This window comes from Anoplolepis gracilipes, chromosome 7 (genome assembly GCF_047496725.1).
Source record: "Anoplolepis gracilipes chromosome 7, ASM4749672v1, whole genome shotgun sequence".
In the NCBI taxonomy this organism is placed as follows: Eukaryota; Metazoa; Arthropoda; class Insecta; order Hymenoptera; family Formicidae; genus Anoplolepis; species Anoplolepis gracilipes.
Window position 1 is genome coordinate 10,332,510 of NC_132976.1, and position 20,961 is coordinate 10,353,470.

A 20,961-nucleotide genomic window follows, 5' to 3' on the forward strand; every position below is an offset into this window, starting at 1 on the left:
ACGCAATCTGTTGATATGCCAAAATTATTTCAAAGTTTTAGCAATAAATGAACACGGAACCCACAAAAAGATGTGATTACAATGATAGGCAACTTTCTATTTTCCCAACAAGATGAACGCAGCGATGTCGCAACAATTAATTCCAATGCAAATTGCTTTGACGATTTGTGTTTTGTAATGAATCGCGTGAAATGATATTATGCAGGCATAATGATGCAAATACAAAATGTAGCGTTTGAATTTGACGAACGATAACTTTCAGATGACATTACAATCCAAGATCGTAACAACTCTGGCGCCTTACAGTAGGAATAGCTAAGCATTGTCTATTATATAAGAACATAATCCAATAAAAACTCCATTTATTAAAACCAGCTATATATGTCTTTGCTACGGGTTTCATTCCACGTGATCATAAGATAGAAGTCGTAAAATAACAAAAGATTGGATAAAGTCATCACAATAGAATATATCATTCGTTTTAATCTTCCGTCTATCTCAATCATTGATAGATATTTAATAAATTAACAATTATACTATAATATATTATTCGGCGTCAAACATCCAAAGTGAAATATTATATTGTATCTCAAAATATTTGTTCGATAAACGTTAGCCGTAATTTATATACTCTTGAATGTAATTCGTACGACAATAATAATTATTATATTATATTATTAATGAAAAATATATATTATACAGCATATTATATATTGAGATATTTATATTTTAATTTAGTATTATAAATAACACACTATTCTATGTTGTAATGAGCTATAGTAGTCATGCAACGTTCACTTAGCGAATAGTTGCAGCTATTACAGTCGCGAAGATCAACGCACCTGGTCCCTTATCACTCGTGTAAATGACAGTGGTGGCAGCTTGCCTTGCGGAATAAGGACTCGGCCTCGCTTCGCTAAGGGGATCGTAATCAGCGATCCTACCTGGTGTCCTCTGTACCGGCGAATTCGCCGTTCTTGGAGGCGGCGGGTTGGCATTTAAATTCGATGCAGGGGCGAACGTACCGTCTGTGTACTCTACATATTCTATATCAACAATGCACAAAAAAAGCGGTAGTTCAACGAGAAGCGACACAATCTGTCTATCATGAATGATATGGCAAGTGGATAATGAAAAGAAAATAACTGGATATATATTAATCCTTCATCCTACATTTCACGTTTTTGTTTTCAGTCTGTTGAGCAATATATTAACGCATTCATGATTATCGTAATTATTTTTATTATATAAATTTTTTAAAATATGAAATTAATGCGAATAAATGAGATATATTAGTACGCAAGTTAGAGATTATTATCACAAACAATAAAATGCACATATAACATATAATGCATTTGCAATTTCATAATTATACAAATATTGCTATGTAAATCATTATTAATTAAAGTGTGTTGAAAGTTAAAGAGATACCTAATTGGTTTATGTTACACAATTAAATATGTCAGAGAAGTATATGTATGATTATTGGTAGGAGATGATTTATGATGAAACATTAGATAGTTAATGAATAAGTTGTGAAACATTGATGTATATAAAAATAAGGAAAAAAGCCGGTTTAATCAAATTACAAATCACAACATTTTTCCAACAATAATCTGTAAAAATCGTAATAACACGCTTCGGAATAGCAAGCTTTATGATTAAGTTTGTGGGACAATATTAGTTTTACATAGAGATATTATTATAGTCCATATCTAACGATTTGAGTTTTCGCTACAAAACGACGATAATAAAACAATAACCAAAAATGACAATTGTACTTTTCAATTATCTTAACAAATAAATTAAAGAAATATTGTAGCAACAATGGAAAGAAGACATACGGTTGTATCACTAAGAAATTCGCCACTTACCTATTTGTTCGCCATTTTCCCCCGTCATTGTCCTCTTTTGCTCCATAATCGCCTTCTTTTCGAGCTCACCATGATAAGCGACATTCGAGATTATCTTACTGTTCTGCTTGATTCTGAGAGTCTCTGGATCGTCCGCTACCTGCGTAAATTTCCCCTTCGCCTTCTCAAACTCGGCATGATATTTCACATTACTCTGTATCTTCGTGTTCTCCGCGATACGCTTCAGCTCCGGTGTTTCTGCCATCGTGGTGGCTTTGGCTTTTGGTATATGCCTATAATAAAAATGTAAAAAAAATCGTTATTAAGAAAGTAACATTATTGTTACAAAAAATTCTTTATCTAAATCTAAAGTACGAGGCGAGTTTGTCGTTTCGCAGAATATTCAGGGATTATTAACCTTTTGCCAAATAAAAAAATTTCAAGTTTAAAATTCTATTCCTATTCATTTTCAATACACCCGTTATGTCGTATTTCAGATGAATTTCGTGTTTCATTCTCTTTCTTCCTTCCTTTAACGAGAATATCTCGCATATATGAGCCTCTCACGTTATTTTACATAGATTCCCCCGGGCGACCTTTTCTACAAAGGAAACGTGGAGGTTCGCTGAATAATGCAAGTTCCAAGTGAACGACAAGCGGTCAACGACGTCACTCTTATCACGAGCAGCCCCTCTCTGTGTAGTGTGTCGATTATAATATGTGCAGAGAGGAAAATGATATAAAGTGAATTTATGTTACTCGGAGATTATGGACGGAGAACCTGAATATTCATTTCTTCTATCTCCTACATCGTGTATAGTAAGCTTCAATGTGTGTTCGCGCACATGATAACGATATTTGTATCTCTGCTATCATCATTACTCCAAGAGCAACGTTATCTATGATTACGTCGAAATTTAAGTCTACTGGGAATTAGATGGAGGTGAATTTTATGCGAACACTCTACACGGTCTTGCTAGAAATTTCTCTCTCCACCAATTTTAATCGTTATGTCTTTAAGAAAAATTTTCAGGTTTTGAAATATATAATCAACTTTTTTTTTATACAAAATATTAACTGCAATGTATATCAACGTTTGTTTGATAATGTAAAATTTGTTTTGTCTTGTATTTCCCAAAACTTTCCGAAATTGTAAATTATAATTAATTATAGTAATAGTAATATTTAATTAACATTAATTATAATAAAAATAACATTTAAATATGTATATATAAAAATAAATATAGGTGTATATTATAAAATCATAATGATCCATTATGCCAACAATTCTAAGCTACAAAACTCTACAAAACTATTACTTATTTCTTACTCAGGCGTATGTTAAGTGTGCAGCGTATGTTTGCACATATGTTGCAATTACGAAAACTTATTAATTAAGCAGATAAAAGGTAATATGCATTGAAATTATTGCGCAAACACTCATTCCGGTGAATTAAACGTGCATAAATAAGCTATTTTAAACAACGTGAACACAGAATTTGCCTTTCACACGTAAAACGCTATATATGATGCAAATTAGAATAGGAAAATTAATAACCGATCGGTGATCGGCTGGGTGAAATTCGATAGAAACTTTCTGGCCGGCAGCTCGAGCGATTTAATAGCGGCGCAGCTAACTATCCGGTGCCTACCAAACAAGATAGAAATCAACGCATGACCGCATAATCATATATATAGACTTGAAGTAAATGAGAACGCGTGAGAATGCGTTTGAGTGACACGCGTGAATGATCGACGAAGTCATATCGCGATCCCCCCCCCCCCCACGTTAAAAAACGCTGATTACTTACGCAACAACAGAGGAAATACTTTGCATTGTATTAACAGAAATTACACGTGAACTTGTATTATTCAACTATCGTAATAAAAACGCTTGAAAAATAAAAAATAATTATTTTTAATTGGCACGGGGTACAAAATTATTTTCGGTGGTACAAATTAGTACAAATTCAGTACTAATTGTATCTGTTTTGTTTTATTTATTTTTTTAATTTTTTCTTTTGGTCCTGCTAGCTTAATATTAAGTTAGCAGCGCCACGATTTTTTCTGAATTGGCATGGGCTACAAAATTATTTTTGGTGGTACAAAATAGTACAAAATAAGTACTAAATAATCCATTAGGTCCTGCTCATTTGATTTTGCCGATTTAGTCCTGCCAGCTTAAGAGACCTGATATTCTTACGTATAGTTTATCGTAAGAGTTAATCAATTATGTTGACAATTGCTAATTATAAAGATTATAATTAGCTAATCATATTTTAAAGAATAATACGGTATATACGAAGTACGCATACCTATTCCTTCGAATATCGCCATACATATGACAAGAGCAACAGCGCGCTACGTCTGTAAAGGTCGAGCGCCGAACACTGTGTGACGATGTAAGATAACAAATTCCTTATGCCTATAAAATAATATACGTAGGTATGCCGAATATCCTTTGTAAAAAATAGTGACGCGTTGTTTGTATCTTTGGTATGCGTGACGTAAAAAGACACGGCACAGGACATAGTGGGGGAAGGCAAGTGGGGGAAAGGACCGCCGCGCTGCGCACCGCGTCGCGCAGAAAGCAGAGAGACGAAAAAATTATTATATTGTTCAGCTAACGCTCGAGAGTTAACAAGTACGTATTCGACATACATATGTCGTTTATATCAATAAAGTTTTTCTACCTCATTGTCAGTAGCTTTCGATATACGATCTATCTGATTATTTTGTAAAACTAGTTTTACTTACAACACCTTTCGTTCTCGAGTTTCAAATTAATTTGATTAATAAATGAGTATATTACAATTTTTCGCTTCATCATTCGATACTGCGATTCGTATTATTTCAATCCGAAAATGATTAATATATTACATCATCTCAATCCGCGAAAAATTCAAAGTGCGAAAAAGCATCTAAGGTATATTTAAAGATTATTATTAGAGAAATATGTATCGCCCGTGATAAAATAATAAAATTAATAGTTAATAATATTAAATGGAAATGGCGAGAAGTATTGCTATGATATATTCGAAATAAGAATCGCAATTAGATACTAGATATGATGAAAATCATAAAAATTAAACATACTTAGCATCATACGTTTTCAGATTAAACGTATAATAATATACAAATTAGCTCTCTTAAGCTGGCAGGACCAAATCAGCAAAATCAAATGGGCAGAACTTAATGGATTATTTAGTACTTATTTTGTACTGTTTTGTACCACCAACAATAATTTTGTACCCCATATCAATTCAGAAAAAATCGTGGCGCTGCTAACTTAATATTAAGCTAGCAGGACCAAAAGAAAAAATTAAAAAAATAAATAAAACAAAACAGATACAATTAGTACTGAATTTGTACTAATTTGCACCACCGAAAATAATTTTGTACCACCGAAAATAAATTTGTACTCCGTGCAAATTAATAAAAAATTGTGGTCCTGCTAACTTAATATTCAACTATCGTAATAAAAACCATTAAAAAATGAAAAATAAAAATTGATCTGATTAGTACTGAATTTGTAGCTGCCCTACGTATTATAAATATATATTATAAATTTTAATGTAAAAAATAAAAAAAAAATATCCCTTCCTCATCAAAAGCAAATTAAATCAGATCACGCAATCAATCTTTTTCCAAAAAATCTTCTGAAATACTTTGCATTGTGTTAACAGAAATTACACGTGAACTTGTATTACTCGTTGCTACTTTCTACTATGCCCCACGTATTATAAGTATATATATCATAAATTTTAATGTAAAAAATAAAAAAAATACCCCTTCCTCATCAAAAGCAAATTAAATCAGATGGCGCAATCAATCTTTTTCCAAAAAAATCTCCTGAAATTTATTATTTTAACGGTTACAATTTTTTTGACGTGACACTAATCGATACTTTGTACCATCGTCAGAGATACGTACATCACCAAAAGTAGATCATGTAAATCGGCTTCATGTAAAACGCACTTTATGCGTATTAACTAATTCTGTCTCGTAGACACGCGCGTGAGATATAATCGAGATTTGTGTCACGACTTCGTTTCCCATATACGATGCCTACGCGTTGTTTCACCCGGTAATTGTGCTACGCGATTACGTAATAAGCCGGTGCACAATGTGTATAAATAATAGGCATGCAACTCTGGCCTCTCTTTGTCCGGAAAAGCCGAGGGATAGTCATTGTTTCGTGTCTGACGAAAAAGAATTACTCCGTCGACCGATACGTATTTGAGTTCCTCGAATTTAGCGTGGAAAAAGAGGGAAGTATTAAAATAACGTTGAGAACGACTTCAAACGAGAAAAATTGGAAGACAATGAGTCCTGCGTGTCTTCTCATGCGATTGTACCTTTTTCTGATTGTTACATATGGTAAATTCAAATAATAATATAATAGATACATATAAGAAACAATAACTCTGCGAGTTTTTCAGGTAATACATTGTAAAAGTAAATACAAAGAAAAAAGATTACAATTGATGAAGACTGGCTAGCAGAATGAAATAGTTTGTAAGAAAGAAATGTTGCGTTTAATAAAAAACAAGATTCTTGAGAAGATTATATGATATATATCGTTTAATATATACATATAATACATTATCGTTTAGTTAGAGCAATGTTGGCGTATTAAGAGAACTAATATTAAGAGTTAAAATTAATAATTTCCTTGTATGCTTAAATGATTTTGTCGATTAATAAAGTTGGTTTCAATAAAAAATTCTACGTGACAAATATATTAAATGTGTGCAAAAATTATTACATATAATTCTGAATAAAAAAATTAGTTTATTAAAAGTAGAGTGCCAAATTCATATAGATAATTTGCAAATTTTTTTCCTATGAAATCTTTTTTTTATGGACTATATATATATTGACCGCGATATAACATGCGGCGATATGATTCATCGAATCATTTAACTATATATACATATGCGCATGTACGGTGATGACTAATCTCTTATTAAATACTTGTCTACTTAGCATTAACTATGATATATGTTCGTAATATTTCTTTTATTGAATTTTACTTACGCATTCAACACATGTCTTAAGCGGAAATCGTGGGAGTTTAATGCAGATGTGAAAAATATACTATTCGTATAAAATAAAACATTTCATACAAATGCAAACTTAAAGTGCTTCAAGGCATTCGTGGAATCATCTGATATATACAATACGATGAATATCTTGTTATTTAAGCGAAAAAGATAATTTTATTTAAATGTAATCAGATTTGATGCAATGCGCAATAGGTACTTTAATATGATAATTCTCTTGTATATTCTTTCGAATATAATAAACAAAATTAATTATTGTTCATGGGCAACATCATTAACACTAATGTTCCATGTAGGACAATGCAAATTTATGCAAGTTACATCCCTTCTGCGCGCGATAAGATACGCTTCCATTGTTTAGCAAAACTTCTTCGGCATATCTGTTTACATAACGCGACTCTGCACACCCACATGTTTGATTTTTATCAAATATTACGTACGTACGTGGATACAACCAATGCACCGGAGCAGATAACATCTGTTGCACCTGGTTATCTTGTCGGTCAAATAGCAGAGAAACAAAACAGTATCGATAAATTACGGTCATAACATCGCTTGATAAGCACATAAGAAATTATACACTAAATTACGTCAGATACATTAAGTATAATATAGCTTAGAGAGATGATCAGCATTTTCTCCAATCTGATATAATAAATGATAATAAATTTCAACATTGAAAGAGTGCCTTTTTTATGAGTCGTAAAACTCAGGACCTTATATGTTTCTTGATAATTGTAAAAATTGATTTTTTCTCTTTTTTTTTATTGAGTTATATAATAATCTCACAATTTAATTATAGCTTTGTTAGAGGAGAGGAGAATTTTAAAATATATAAATACTATCTTTTATTTTGTATTTTCTTCTGACGTATAAAAAATTAAAAATATTTTACTATTTATTCTTCTAAACGTTTTAGTATTTTATCTGAATTCAATCTAAAGTCAAAGATCCGTGTATTTGTATTGTATATTTCCTATTTTGAAAGTTTTCTAACAATGATTTTCAATACAAACGAAAATGGGATAAATGATAGTATAATATCGGAGAATTCAAAACCGCAGTGCGGATTTCTCGCAAGAACGATTACGTTTACAATATTACATCAATGCGCAATGATATCCATAAAGTCTCGCGCAATAACTTGCTCCGCTGGGAGAAATTTCTTCAGGGCGGGTCTATTGAATTCCATTATTGCGGTTAAATCTCGGATGGCTTCGGTATTTGCCGCTTGTCAATCGTTACGACAAAGCGAAGCCGTATCTCTAACCTCTACCCGCATTCTAGAAATTCTCACGAAGGCGAAGACACAAAAAAAACACATACACATTAAAAAACCTATTAAGAAAAATTATCTTTCGCACCTCTATCTTTAAAAAAGTATCATGAAATTTATTCTTTTCTTCTCTAATATATTATTATGCGTATATGAGAGATGCTATATGAATTTAAAATATAAACTTATTAAAAAAGAGATTTATGTCGTTTTCCTCAAAATACAATCTATTTTCAATAATTTAAATTTGTAAAAATGTAAAAATGCACTGGCAATCGTAATTTATATAATTGTTAAAGAAAAAGAAATGCAGAATGTTATGAATAAATTAAAGTTAATTGATGTTGACGAAACCGAACATCTATTGTTTGTGATCAATCTGTCCGATTAAGAAATGCAACGTAAATCATAATTAATAATTTCTTTATAATTTATAATTATATTATAATTTATAACTATATATTTTATAATTTAATTAACTATGGACAAACATACATCTTATAAGTAGATACACTACTCATCCATTTATGTCAGATCTTGTTTGCAAAGTATTAAAGCTTTTAAAAAAAGGAAACATTTTTTCTACAACAAATTACTTTATGAAAAGTCCAATGTACTTTCGAAAGAATCTAACATTCTTAATGTAAAACAATATTGATTATTTATGAATATTATCTTGAAATTTGTACAAAGATATATATAATACTTACAGAGAAAAATAATAATAGTCGCGTGTGGGCTTTAGTTATATTTACTTTCAAAATTATCTAGTCTTTTAAAATATCTCGATACACTTAGAATTTTTTACATCTTCCAGTAATAATAAAAGTACATGCTGTCATGTTGAAAAAAATTTAACGAGACTCTCTCTTTTACAGCGGATCTCGTACAAGATTTATGCAGAATATCACGTATACTCGCTTTCGATACTGCGCTAGAAACTTACATGCACATCGCTCAACTCGCCTTATGCGATTGGCATAAATCGCGCGTTACGCAGGATGGGGTACGAACGTTAGTAATTTATTTTTAATCGCGTAAAGAGATTTTCAATGAGAGCGATGCAATGTGACGCACCGTGTGTTGCACATATCGAACATGGATTATAAAATTTCATATGCTTGCACTCTCTCAAGTGACGGTTAAGTCCGAGAGATCGGATGCATTGTGGGACAAGGTCGGTTCAACGTAGCCGCGCAGACAGGCCACGCTAGGCTGAGCACCCCCCTTTACGACTAGCTGTTAAATTGTTCGAAGCTAAAAGTACGGCGTGACAGGCGGCGGAGTTTCCTGTTGCATCTGCGCGACATCGGGGCAAATGACTCCTAAACGCGATTCAGTATAGACGCGTTATGTATTATTTTTCATTAATCATTGATATGTTTTTATCAAAAATATAAAAATATAATATAAACAAAACAAAACAATATATATATTTTCATGCAGCAATGTGATTTTTAATTCTTATTAGAAAAGATACATAAAATTAATAAAGAAAAAATTAGCAAGTTTTTTTCCCGATCAAAGTTCCCGAAAAGAATAGTAATTAAAAACTTTAAAAATCAAACCGCAATAAAATATAAAAATAAATACAGGAAAAAAACAGTTAACAATATACCTATAAGAAACTATTAGATGAAAAAAAAATTCATTTATATATCATATCATGTAATCATATAATTTTTTTATATATATAATTCAATAAATTATAAAAAAAAAACTTTCTTGTCTAATTAAAAGGAGAGAAAAGATTTATGTGATTATATGTGTTACGAAAATGTTGTATGTTAATGTTGTTCAAAAAAAATTTCGTGTATGTAAAAATATAAGATGCGACATAAAAAAGGATACTCGTTTCTTTTAAAAATTAATATACAGGTCATTAAAGATGAGTACATGCTTTTTGTCTACCGCTAACATCCTTACACGAATGAAGAAAAATTGTCAGAATTTGCGGTTAAATATACGCGCAATATTGCCATGTGTGAGACATCAATATGTGCGAGCGACGTCCTCTAAATAGGAAAGAACATCGTCGAGGGAAGTGAATCATTCGCGGTGAACTGATGACGGTCGTCGATGATATCACATGTATGATTTTGTTAAAATTTGGAAGGAAGACGTAAAAAAGTAAGAAAATTTTAAGAAGACAAAGCTTAGCAATAAAATACTTTAAAAAATTGCACTTTTTTCAGTTAAACATAATAATCTTGCATAAATTTTTAACATTTAAAAACATTAAAAAATATGAAAAATAAACTTCCAATAAAGATTCTACTGAAATATATTTTCGCACTCAGAACAACATGGTAAACTCAAGTAATCACATATATTACGAAGAGGAAACGCAAATGTTGAAGAAAACGGAGACTAAAAAGAAGACGCATAAGGTTCTCACACATGTTCTCTTTCGCTATCCGGTAAAGCACTTAATTCGATGTACATGTACATGTATAGAGTATCAGCGCACATGTATGTACATGTGTCAAGAGAACAGAGAACTTGTAACACGTGTTCGTTTAATCGTAACATTATATCCGTAAAGAGTCATTTTACTTAACTCGCTCTTCTTCGAGGTCGATAATATCGAGACAACGAGCAATATGCACAGAAACTAAATTTCAAGTTAGTTTCAAATCGTTAACTACGCTCGTTATGAGATTCTATTCTACGTTACAACTTTATTTAGAATGACTTAATAAAGCTGTAACGAAGAATAGAAATAGATATATGTAAGAATTAACGAGATATGATAAAAATGTTTGCTATTATCGTTTAATGTTCAACAATATCTCAATTATATTATTATCATAATAATTAAAGCATAATTATAAATTACAATTAATCAAGATGGTATAAAAATAATTTCAGAAATATCATATCAGTAACGTCATATTAACAATATAATGATATAATATTTAATAAAATTTTGCAAACATATAAACAAAGATATACATATGTTTTTGGAAAAATACTTGAATATTGCATATGTATTTTATTAATAATAATAAATTTATTTGAAATAAAAAAGGATGCATAATTATATGTAACAATCCAGTTAGCGTGCATTGCATATGTACATGTATATGTTCGCTATTAAAAATTTAAAATAATTGGTGAATAATGATTAAAGAACAGCTGCAATAAGATGTACTAGAAATATAAGAACAAAAAACGATGAATGAATTAAACGTTGCATTAGAAAGATAGGAGAGAAAAAAAACAATGTATTATGTAATTAAAACTGATTGCAATAAGGGTAAGATAATGAGCGCGAGAAATAAAATTATGGCGTAAGAAAGGGATAAAGCAACCAGACGAATGAATGAATCTCACGACTCACATGTGTTCTGCCTTGTTTATTCAGTACATCGTCTGATTCGATACGCATCGCTGACACATATCCGTTGCAATTGCGGAATACAAAATTCTCCCGATGAGACATTATCCGCATTGCGCCGTTGACTTCGTAAACTTTGTGCCCATTTCCTCTGATTGACTTCAAGCAAAAATTTTACGGCTCGAACAGATAAATGCAATCCCTTTTTATACTTTTTATAGTTCTTTTATATTTAATTTTTAACTTTCTAAACAATAAAATACAGAAAACAAATATGCAAAATGCTGAAAAATAAAGTATATATATCCACAATAAATTATCGTTCAAATCTTTTTAATTGAACAAATGCTCGTAACTTAAAATTTAATGTTTGTGCAATAAATATTAAAAATAAGCTATTCAAGTTATTAGAAATTATTTGGAGATTTCTAAATAAAAATTTTATGTTTATAAAATCAATTTTAAATTGCCTTAATATCCTGCTCTTGAGAGCCTTTTAATTATATGTATGAATATACACACGGCTAATTTTATAGTAGATCAAATATTTTTCTCTTGACGGGTTGCATTTATCTTTTTCTTTTAAATTTTTCAGATAACGCTTTCTCGTCGGAAAGAAAGGAGCAAAACGTCTCGAGCGAATTATTTGTCATTACGTAGCATATTAAGCGCCATATAAGCGTGAAAGAGAAGTCTGCACATAAGAAGAAAGAGATGCAAATTCGAGTCGCGACTCGGAGATTTCGACATCGCGATGCACAACGGAATACTGTACGAGTCACGTATTTCTTGGTGCAACGTGGCATACTGATGTAAAGACGAAAGCACGAGAAGCCGCAATAGATCTAATTATTAACAAATCAAATTACGATAATTTAGGCAAAAGGAATTATATTTAAATAATCTGTTGATATTTCGTCTTTAATATCTATCAAGATCAGGAAGATTTTAAAATATCTATATCATTCACACACTATCTTCCTTTGCAGTATTTATAAATTTATTTTTTTAAGTTCGGGGTAAATGTATTTGTATATTAGAATGAAATAATTTTTAATATAATGATAATTTTTTTTTAAACTTTTCGAATGTCTATTTTAATTAAAAAATTTTTTAAGCAGATAAGAGCAATAAAAAATGTTTCTTAATTCATTAACTATATAAAAAAAAATATAATAAAAAAGTGAAATGTTAGGAGATTATCGCAAGAAAACGTTGTAAAACTTCGCACGCTTCTCCTCAGAATCTCCTATTGTTCGAAAAAAGAACAATTAATATTCGTCAGAATGATAAAATTAACCACACGTCAAGTCAATTTTATTATGTCATCCGACGAATTATACTTACATATCATACTGACAAATTATTACATACGTATTAACGATATTTAATATTTGCTTAAGATGGAATTAAATATATCTGTACTTTTTAATGTAAAATATATACACTTTTTACCGTCTTATCTAACAAAATGTTTAAAATGTTTAAATCATAATTTCTCCTGCTCCACTTAAAGCAGCATTTGTATATAATAGATGTAAAAAAACGTATAATTAATCAGACTTAAATATTACTACTAAGTAGTTATAATTATTTTATTGGAATAATAAATAGGTGACTATATATGAAACGAAATCTCTATCTAGCTATTAATATCTTGATATATAATGATAATCCAATGCTTCACCACATTCCTCAAAATAACCAACTGCTTATTTTCTTATTATGGCAAAACAACTTAATCGCAAAAAACAGTAATATGCGTCACTCGATAACACTAATTAGAATCTAGAAATTATAACCTGGACTATGTTCACGCTTATACGCTTTTATATCGAGAGAGTTATAAGATCAAGTGGAGAATAAAAGTATTCGAAATAAAAAAAAAAACGAAAACTGGTTCTCGTCGGTATTGCTTATTACGTTCCTTTGATCAAGCATGATCTCTCATTCAGCTCCATTATATCCAGTTTTAAATGTCTCTTTGAGAATGTGCATTTGTAACTCTATCTTTAATAGATAAAAAGCATATTATGTGTCGTAAATTAAAGCATCAACAAGAATTTCTAGTTTTAGGCTCTTCACTGAGACGGCACTATAAAACGAAGAAAAGGAAAATGTCCTACATTCCTAAACGTATATAGAATGTGTGTCATCGCTTCCAAGTTTATTTATTTGAACGAAAGCGCATTTAATTTGCAGACAACGTACAAAATATCGCTACATGACATAATTCTAGAGCCTAGAAAATAATATTTATTCTACGCTGTAAAAATTACACGAGCAAAATTTGGGGCTTATGCAAAACTATTACGCTACCGACGCGTGTAAAGAACGCACGCGCACGTTTAAAAGTCCTTGGACTTTTGGTTTTAAAAGGAGAATCCTCCAGAGGAGAGGCGCGACAGCTATGCATTCCCGAGAGAGAGAGAAAGAGAGAGAGAGAGGGAGAGACCGCAAGGACCGTGCTCGCTTTCGCCGCGTCGACACGCTTGGTATGTGTTTAACTATCAACGATTCATGATCCAGCAACTATTCCGCTTTCACGTTCCTCTCGAGCCCTCTGCCCGAGTTCCTCTCTATTGTTTTCCGGATATTAAACGTCGCGTTATTATAACGCACGTCGGACAGAGGAATCTGCGAAGCGCGTGCACGTCATTAGCATCGCTAATGTCAATGTTCACTTCTACTCGTGTGAGTATCAAGCGAGTTGAAAATTGCATGCGTCGGATCTTAAATAAACATCTTATGCGATGATTGCCCGAATTGCACGAACGAGACATTTATGATTTTTGTCGTACACTTTTTCTTATTATTAAATAATAAATTGGAATAATTTGTGCACATTATTACTTAATTTTGACAGAAAAGAACAAAAAAAAAAAAAAAAAAAATAGAAACGATACGAAAAAATATAAGAAATTAATTAATATTAAAATTTTGTGAAAATAACTGATGTAAAGTATACAAAACACATAAGATCTATCACAATGTAAAATGCAAAATGCTACACGCAAAAAGCAAACTCGTTTATATATTTTTGCGTGCTTATCATTAGTTCTATTTTTTTTTTCTGCAGATAATAGTTCTCGCTAGCAAATATTAAGTTACATCATACTGCAGTTACATAAGGCAGTTTGTTATGTGACACAAAAAAAAGAGAAACACGACACAATTCAGTAACACCGACAGCAATTTTCATGGGTCAACTTTCTTTTTGCAATAAAGTGGAACGCGGATTTCGTCAGAGAGACAAGAGATACACGATCACGAAAAAGGTGAGAATCAAGTACAAAGATACATAATATTTTACTTACGCCTCGCAATATGGCTGTTTGTTGAAACCTTTGTACGTCCGCATATTCAGGGTCATACTGCAGCCCTGGCACTTGAAACATTGTTTGTGCCATATCTGTAACAAGGAAACGATGTTATTAACATTCCATCTCGATTTGTCAGTCTTACACAGTTATGAAACAAATGTCGAAAAAAATAAAACAAGTAATATAGTTGTTTTCAAATTTCAATCAATACAAAACGCAATTCACTACGTATCACGATTTGATATTGTACTATGTGCAGCACATTTCTTAACTTTGTTATTGTTTTCAACAATTACATTGATAAATGTTAAATAAACGTTTTACTATTAATAAAAAAATTAACTTCAGCAAATGTTTTAAGAATATTCCGAGGGGTTGGTCATTGAGGTAATTTTTGTACAAGGGCTAGGTAATTCAGCGGCAATCCCAGCAAAATTTTGGGTAATCCAAGGTTATTTTTGGTAAATTTAAATAATCTTCAGCGTTAAAATAATTTAAAGTAAAATTTCTTTTTCAAAATTTATTTTTAATTTGAGATACTATTAGGTAATCTTAAATAATCCGAGGTATAATTTAAGGGTAATCCGTATCAAAGGGTAATTTTTGTACATTATAACTGTTAGTGACCAACCCCTCGGAATATTCTATTTACTTTTCACATATTTCCTATTTTTCAAGCTTATAAGCGTAGTAAAACTTTCACAAAAATAATTTTATAAAGTTTAAATTGCATTAAATATATAAAGTTTGCATTGCAATAAATAAACATTTGCGTAAATAATGATTAACATTATTAACGGTGATAACAGTAACGACAATGATGAGCGTTTTTATCCGAATTGATATAAATTCTGTTAATAACTTATGATAATGATATCAATGTAAAAGCATATAATTTTTTAAATAGATAATATATCGTAATGTTATTCTTTAACATTGGGCATTTATCACCGTATTCTCGCCGATAATCTTTTAATGAGATACACGTATTTAGCCATCGAAATTAAGCAAATCTTTACATAAAATTCAAGAACTATTTACAACGCCAGAACTTTAAAAAAAGTTTTAAATTCTTAAGTATGGTGTGCCAAATTCACAGGAGGTAATAACTTCGTGCTCTAATAATTGTGAGAGATGAAAATATTATAACATTACGTAAGCAGTTTTTAACGTAATAGGAAATAAATTTTGTTAAAAGTTTCCGCCTATTGTTAATTGGTACACATTAAAACATCAAAATATTTGACCAAATTATTCGCAGACCGTGAGAATTCTCAAGTTGATATTAATAACTGCGTAGAATAACGAGAAATACACACATATCATAAAATCGTTTTGCGATCAAGATAAAATAAAATTGAAAACGTAAAACAAAAATTTAAAAACAAATACAAATTAATTATTAAATTCTAAAAATTAAATGAAAGATTTCCTAATTACTTCGTCCTACTGGTAAAGAAAGGATGATTTATATGACCTTTGCCTTATTAGCCAATAATTATTACCAGTAATTTCATAAATCACTATTAATAACTTCTTGCTTTTTGTTTCGAAAGATAATCATGTGCCAATAACAATGCACTTTGGATTGATTCGCGAAGTTTTACGACTCGATAAGAGTAAGAAATACGATTTTTTAGTATCCTAGATAAGATCCTGCGGACGGGTTAATGGTATTAAAAGCGCAATTATTATAACCTTTCTCTTCTTTCCCTTGTTCTTAAAGACAAAGAGGCTAAGTATTTAGTCAGATATCGCAATGGCTCTCAGGCTTGCATTATACTCGATGTGCCATTGACAAATGGGGGTACATGGCGCTCGCATATTACGATGCAACACGAGCATTAGCCAGATATGTTTGCTACAAGCTTACAGTTGTGCGTAAGCATCCTCTCATAATCTTTAGTCACAAACAACGTTAATAAGCTTAATATAATATAAATAAAATTAATCGATGTAAGACGTAAGAAACGTGTGGAAGATTGGATTATCAGTCTTTCTGATTTGTTTTTGCACAGCAACTTATAATCTTAGATTTAGCAATATATACTATCAAAAATTTTCTAACGAACTAAATATCAATATAGAATAGCAATCGCGATAAATTTTATACTTTATTCAGTAATCAAAATTAAAATTTGATAAATGCATTCTGCAGCATACCTAGGTATGCAAATTCAGATAATACAAAATTTCCTTTATTCTTTAAATTTCTTTTAGAATATTATAATATCTTTTCTTTAATTTTGTTATCATAATTATTTATTTATTGTTTTTCCTAAACAGTGTATATCAGAGAAAAATTATATTCTTGCAATTTTTTACTTTTATAATTTTTTCATATTTTCTTGATGTCTCTTTCACTACAATATTTATTTCAAAGATGCTTTTTAATTAGTTGTACTTAGATTTAAGTCATAAGCATAAAGCTATTGTTATAAAAAGACACAGTTACAACGCAATTTTCTGCTGCAAATACATGTATATGGGTTTAGAGATCTGTATATATAAGTTTTATTTTAATCAGACGAAGAGGACAACACATATAGTTTTATTCACTACATCAATGGCTATATATTAAGCTAATCTGCACAATCGAAGATCATCATAGTTAAATCGAGGCTCTCGACAATCAGCAAGGTCGTTCTCAGGAATCGACAAAGGTTACACATCGCGAGAGAACGCAATCGCTGACAGTCCGGTCTTGATAGTCTAGACATAATATGACTCATCATTACTACAAAATGAGTCAACTTGGGAACTTTTTTCGTCCCATGCTAGAAAATGAAAGAAGAATTAACTCCAAGCTATTTGATATATTTTTCTAGCAATATTAATTGGTACAATGAAAATACGAGTTGTGTAACGTCTAAGAAGAATTTCGATGAGATTCACTTCGAAAGACACTCACTAGTTACGCTTCCATTACATTTTACAATCGCGAACAGTCCGTGATTTTCTCATAGGACTTCCTTTCCGTTGCAAAATAGCAAGCAGGAAGATAAAAGGCATAGCGCAACGTGTTTTAACGATCCTTTCAAAAGCCATATGTAAGAGAACAATCGCAGGGGCAAACAAAGTGGATCCATAAAACGATCTCATAGAGAATTTTAAATTAGACTTCATACAAATAACAATAGTAATGGACATTTCGCTCATGTTTTTTGAAAAACTATTTTAAAGAAAAAAGATATCTTTACCAGCACATCAGATATCAATATAAAAATAATTCCTTTTATCAGAATAATCTCAATTGATCAATAATTATGCGATAATCGATAACTTCAGCGATTTTATGTTATAAAAATACCGGAAGATAAATCGAGGCGATAATAAAATATGACTTTAATCGTCAATACTCTACAAAATCAAAATGTTAAAAAGAAAATAAAAAGTTGACAATGAAACTTTCGTAAAGAAATTAATTGCAACGAATAAATTGACATAGTCTCGTAACTTTTAATTCCGTAAAAATATCAGCGAGAGAGAGAGAAAGAGAGAGAGAGAGAGAGAGAATAGCCGATTTGTATTAAATAAAACATCAAAGGAATTTCTTTTTGTTCATGAAGCGCGGCACGTATCAATTTCTAGACGGTGCGCAGACCAGGTCGCCGATGTCAATTCACGAAACGAATGCCGGAATGCAGTCGGCAATGAATGCAGCACTTTATTTTTATGGTACGATGGACAAGATATATGTATATTGTGACTACGCAATTGTATTATTAGACCGTAATTAGAGCAATTTTCATATTATATCGTTCGATACGTTACAATTAAATTGTGTAATTAGTATAAAAAAATATACAAGAAAAAAATGCAATTTGTGTAAAAATTTGTGATGTATTTAATTTAAATTCTTTATCAAACTAAAAAATAAAAAGTTACAAATAAATAAAGAATAATCAAATTATTTCTTACACCATCATAATCAATTATTAGAAACAGAGTGTCTGCTCAAATCTTGTAAAAAAATTCCCTGATTTTCATTCGATTTTGGAATACTTTTCGCCAGTAGAAAGTTATTTATAACTGTTATATATATGGATCAAGAAAAGATTAAAAAGAGAGCGATACTCTTACTTACACGTTTAGATGAAAAATGATTTAAATGCTTTGTGAGTTTTAAGGATCTCTATGATTTGTTTAGCACCATCAAATTCGAGCATCCGTTATATTATTCTATTACGTATAAGTAAAATATGTATTTTATTATTTTTATAAAAATTAATTATTTTAAAATAATCTTTATTTCATCATTTTTATATTAAATATTATATTTAGAAATCTAAAGAGAAAACTTTGGAAAAAAAACAAATACTTAAATAGAATGAAGCAAATTATAAGTTGTTAAGTGAAATTTGTCCAATAATTTAGTTTAGAAGAAAAAATCATACATGAAGCACGCAAATACATTTTAAAAAAACTAAGGTAAGATCGTATTTAATAAATCAGGACTGTCATCAACAGTGAAAGTTCGGCTATGTAAATTGTCAAGTAAGTGATAGTCGGTGGAACAATGACAACCGAATGATGATCTTAGATAACCTTTCTAACGAGCTAAATATCAAACGTCATCATATAACACAAGATACAAATTACGTTTTATTTAATAATTGAAAACAATGTATAATCATTATAATTGAATTAAAAATAACAAAAATATCTCGTTCTTTAATCGATAAGAAAGGCATAAAAAAACAAGGATTTTTATTTCAATTGTTACTATAAAAAATTATCATATTTTTATAAATAATCAGAAACAATCTAAAATACACTATAATTTAACAAACATTTAATTTATGCTCACAAATTTAAATCAAAAACTGAAAAACATGTTATTATTTAAAAAGAAAATAAAAAAACCGAGATATTAATTATTACATAATCTTTAAAAATATTAAATAAGATATTAAGCATTAAATATTATCTTGTAAGTCTCTTTTTTCTTACATATTTGTCTGATTAGAATTCACATATTACTATTTTTAATAATGAATATAAAGACAATAATATTCAATATCTGAATATATTTATGTAGCGTCCGACTTGCAACAAAACTGCAACGAATCTCCGTTGCGTGGGCTTTTACTAACATAGTATCGCATTGGCAAAAACAGAGCATTATTTTATATTCTTCGCTTATTAGTGTGACTCTTAACAGAATACACATTATGATGTTACTGTAAATTAAAACTGAATAGTGTGTGCATCATTCACAAAAAAAAAAAAAAAAAAAAAAAAAAAGATATTATTGAACATAAAGATAGTCCCGTTTTTCACACGTTTAAGGAATAACGCATGGAATGTGTATCTCCGTATATAATCATATTATATTCACGCCTTCGCAATTGACAGTGGAAAACAACCGGATGCCACGCCGCATCGTTGGCATAGCAGGAATATTTAATGAATAAAAACCAGTGAACCTAGAAAAGTGAGAGGTTTAGAGGCCGCTTAATCAGATTGTGGATAATTAAACATAAAGAGCGTGATATATGATATAATGATTATCACAAGGGGTTGGTTACTGAGATAATTTTTGTACAAGGGCTAGGTAATTCAGCGGCAATCCCAGCAAAATTTTGGATAAAAGATTATTTTTGGTAAATCTAAATAATCTTTTAGCGTTAAAATAATTTAAAGTAAAATTTCTTTATAATTTGAGATACTATTAGGTAATCTTAAGTAATCCGAGGTATAATTTAAGGGTAATTTTTGTACATTATAACTGTTAGTGACCAACCCCTCGAATTATCATTATTATGATATAATGAATAAATAGAAAAATAAAAGTATTTGTTTGACAGCAAAATGACAATTTTATAAATGATATAAAATATATTCAGAATATTATTATCTCTCTTTTAATAACTAAATACGATTAATAAATTAGTAATCCAGCAATATGGTTTGTATAAAATAAAATGCAAAAAAGGATGAAAATATTAACATCAATATGTAGATTTTGTCAAAAAATACACAAATATATTATCCATGGAATATTTTGTTGCGATCTTTTTGAACGATAGCAAAGCAACAGGTTGGCATCGACCTCACCTGTTGTAATCGCACGAGCAAAGCCCACGCAACGAAGATTCGT

At 30.3% G+C, this 20,961-nt stretch overlaps 1 protein-coding gene and 1 long non-coding RNA gene across 4 annotated transcripts in view; one reads left to right on the forward strand and one right to left on the reverse strand.

Moving 5' to 3' along the window:
- The window catches only part of LOC140668204 (LIM and SH3 domain protein F42H10.3-like), a 33,274-nt gene that overhangs the window by 6,177 nt on the left and 6,136 nt on the right, over positions 1-20,961 (reverse strand). The window contains exons 2-4 of one of the 3 annotated variants that reach the window (XM_072897005.1): positions 14,853-14,947; positions 1,875-2,146; positions 843-1,046 (exon numbers count right to left, since the gene is read on the reverse strand). In XM_072897005.1, coding sequence (XP_072753106.1) covers positions 843-1,046; positions 1,875-2,146; positions 14,853-14,947 — 571 coding nt within the window. Of the gene's footprint in view, positions 1-842; positions 1,047-1,874; positions 2,147-4,168; positions 4,261-14,852; positions 14,948-20,961 lie in introns of those variants that run through there. The other 2 variants (XM_072897006.1, XM_072897007.1) reach the window with 2 other exon arrangements.
- Positions 14,057-18,732, forward strand: LOC140668216 (uncharacterized). Its single transcript, XR_012047141.1, has 3 exons — positions 14,057-14,229; positions 14,615-14,813; positions 18,450-18,732. It is a non-coding gene; the product is annotated as an uncharacterized lncRNA (long non-coding RNA).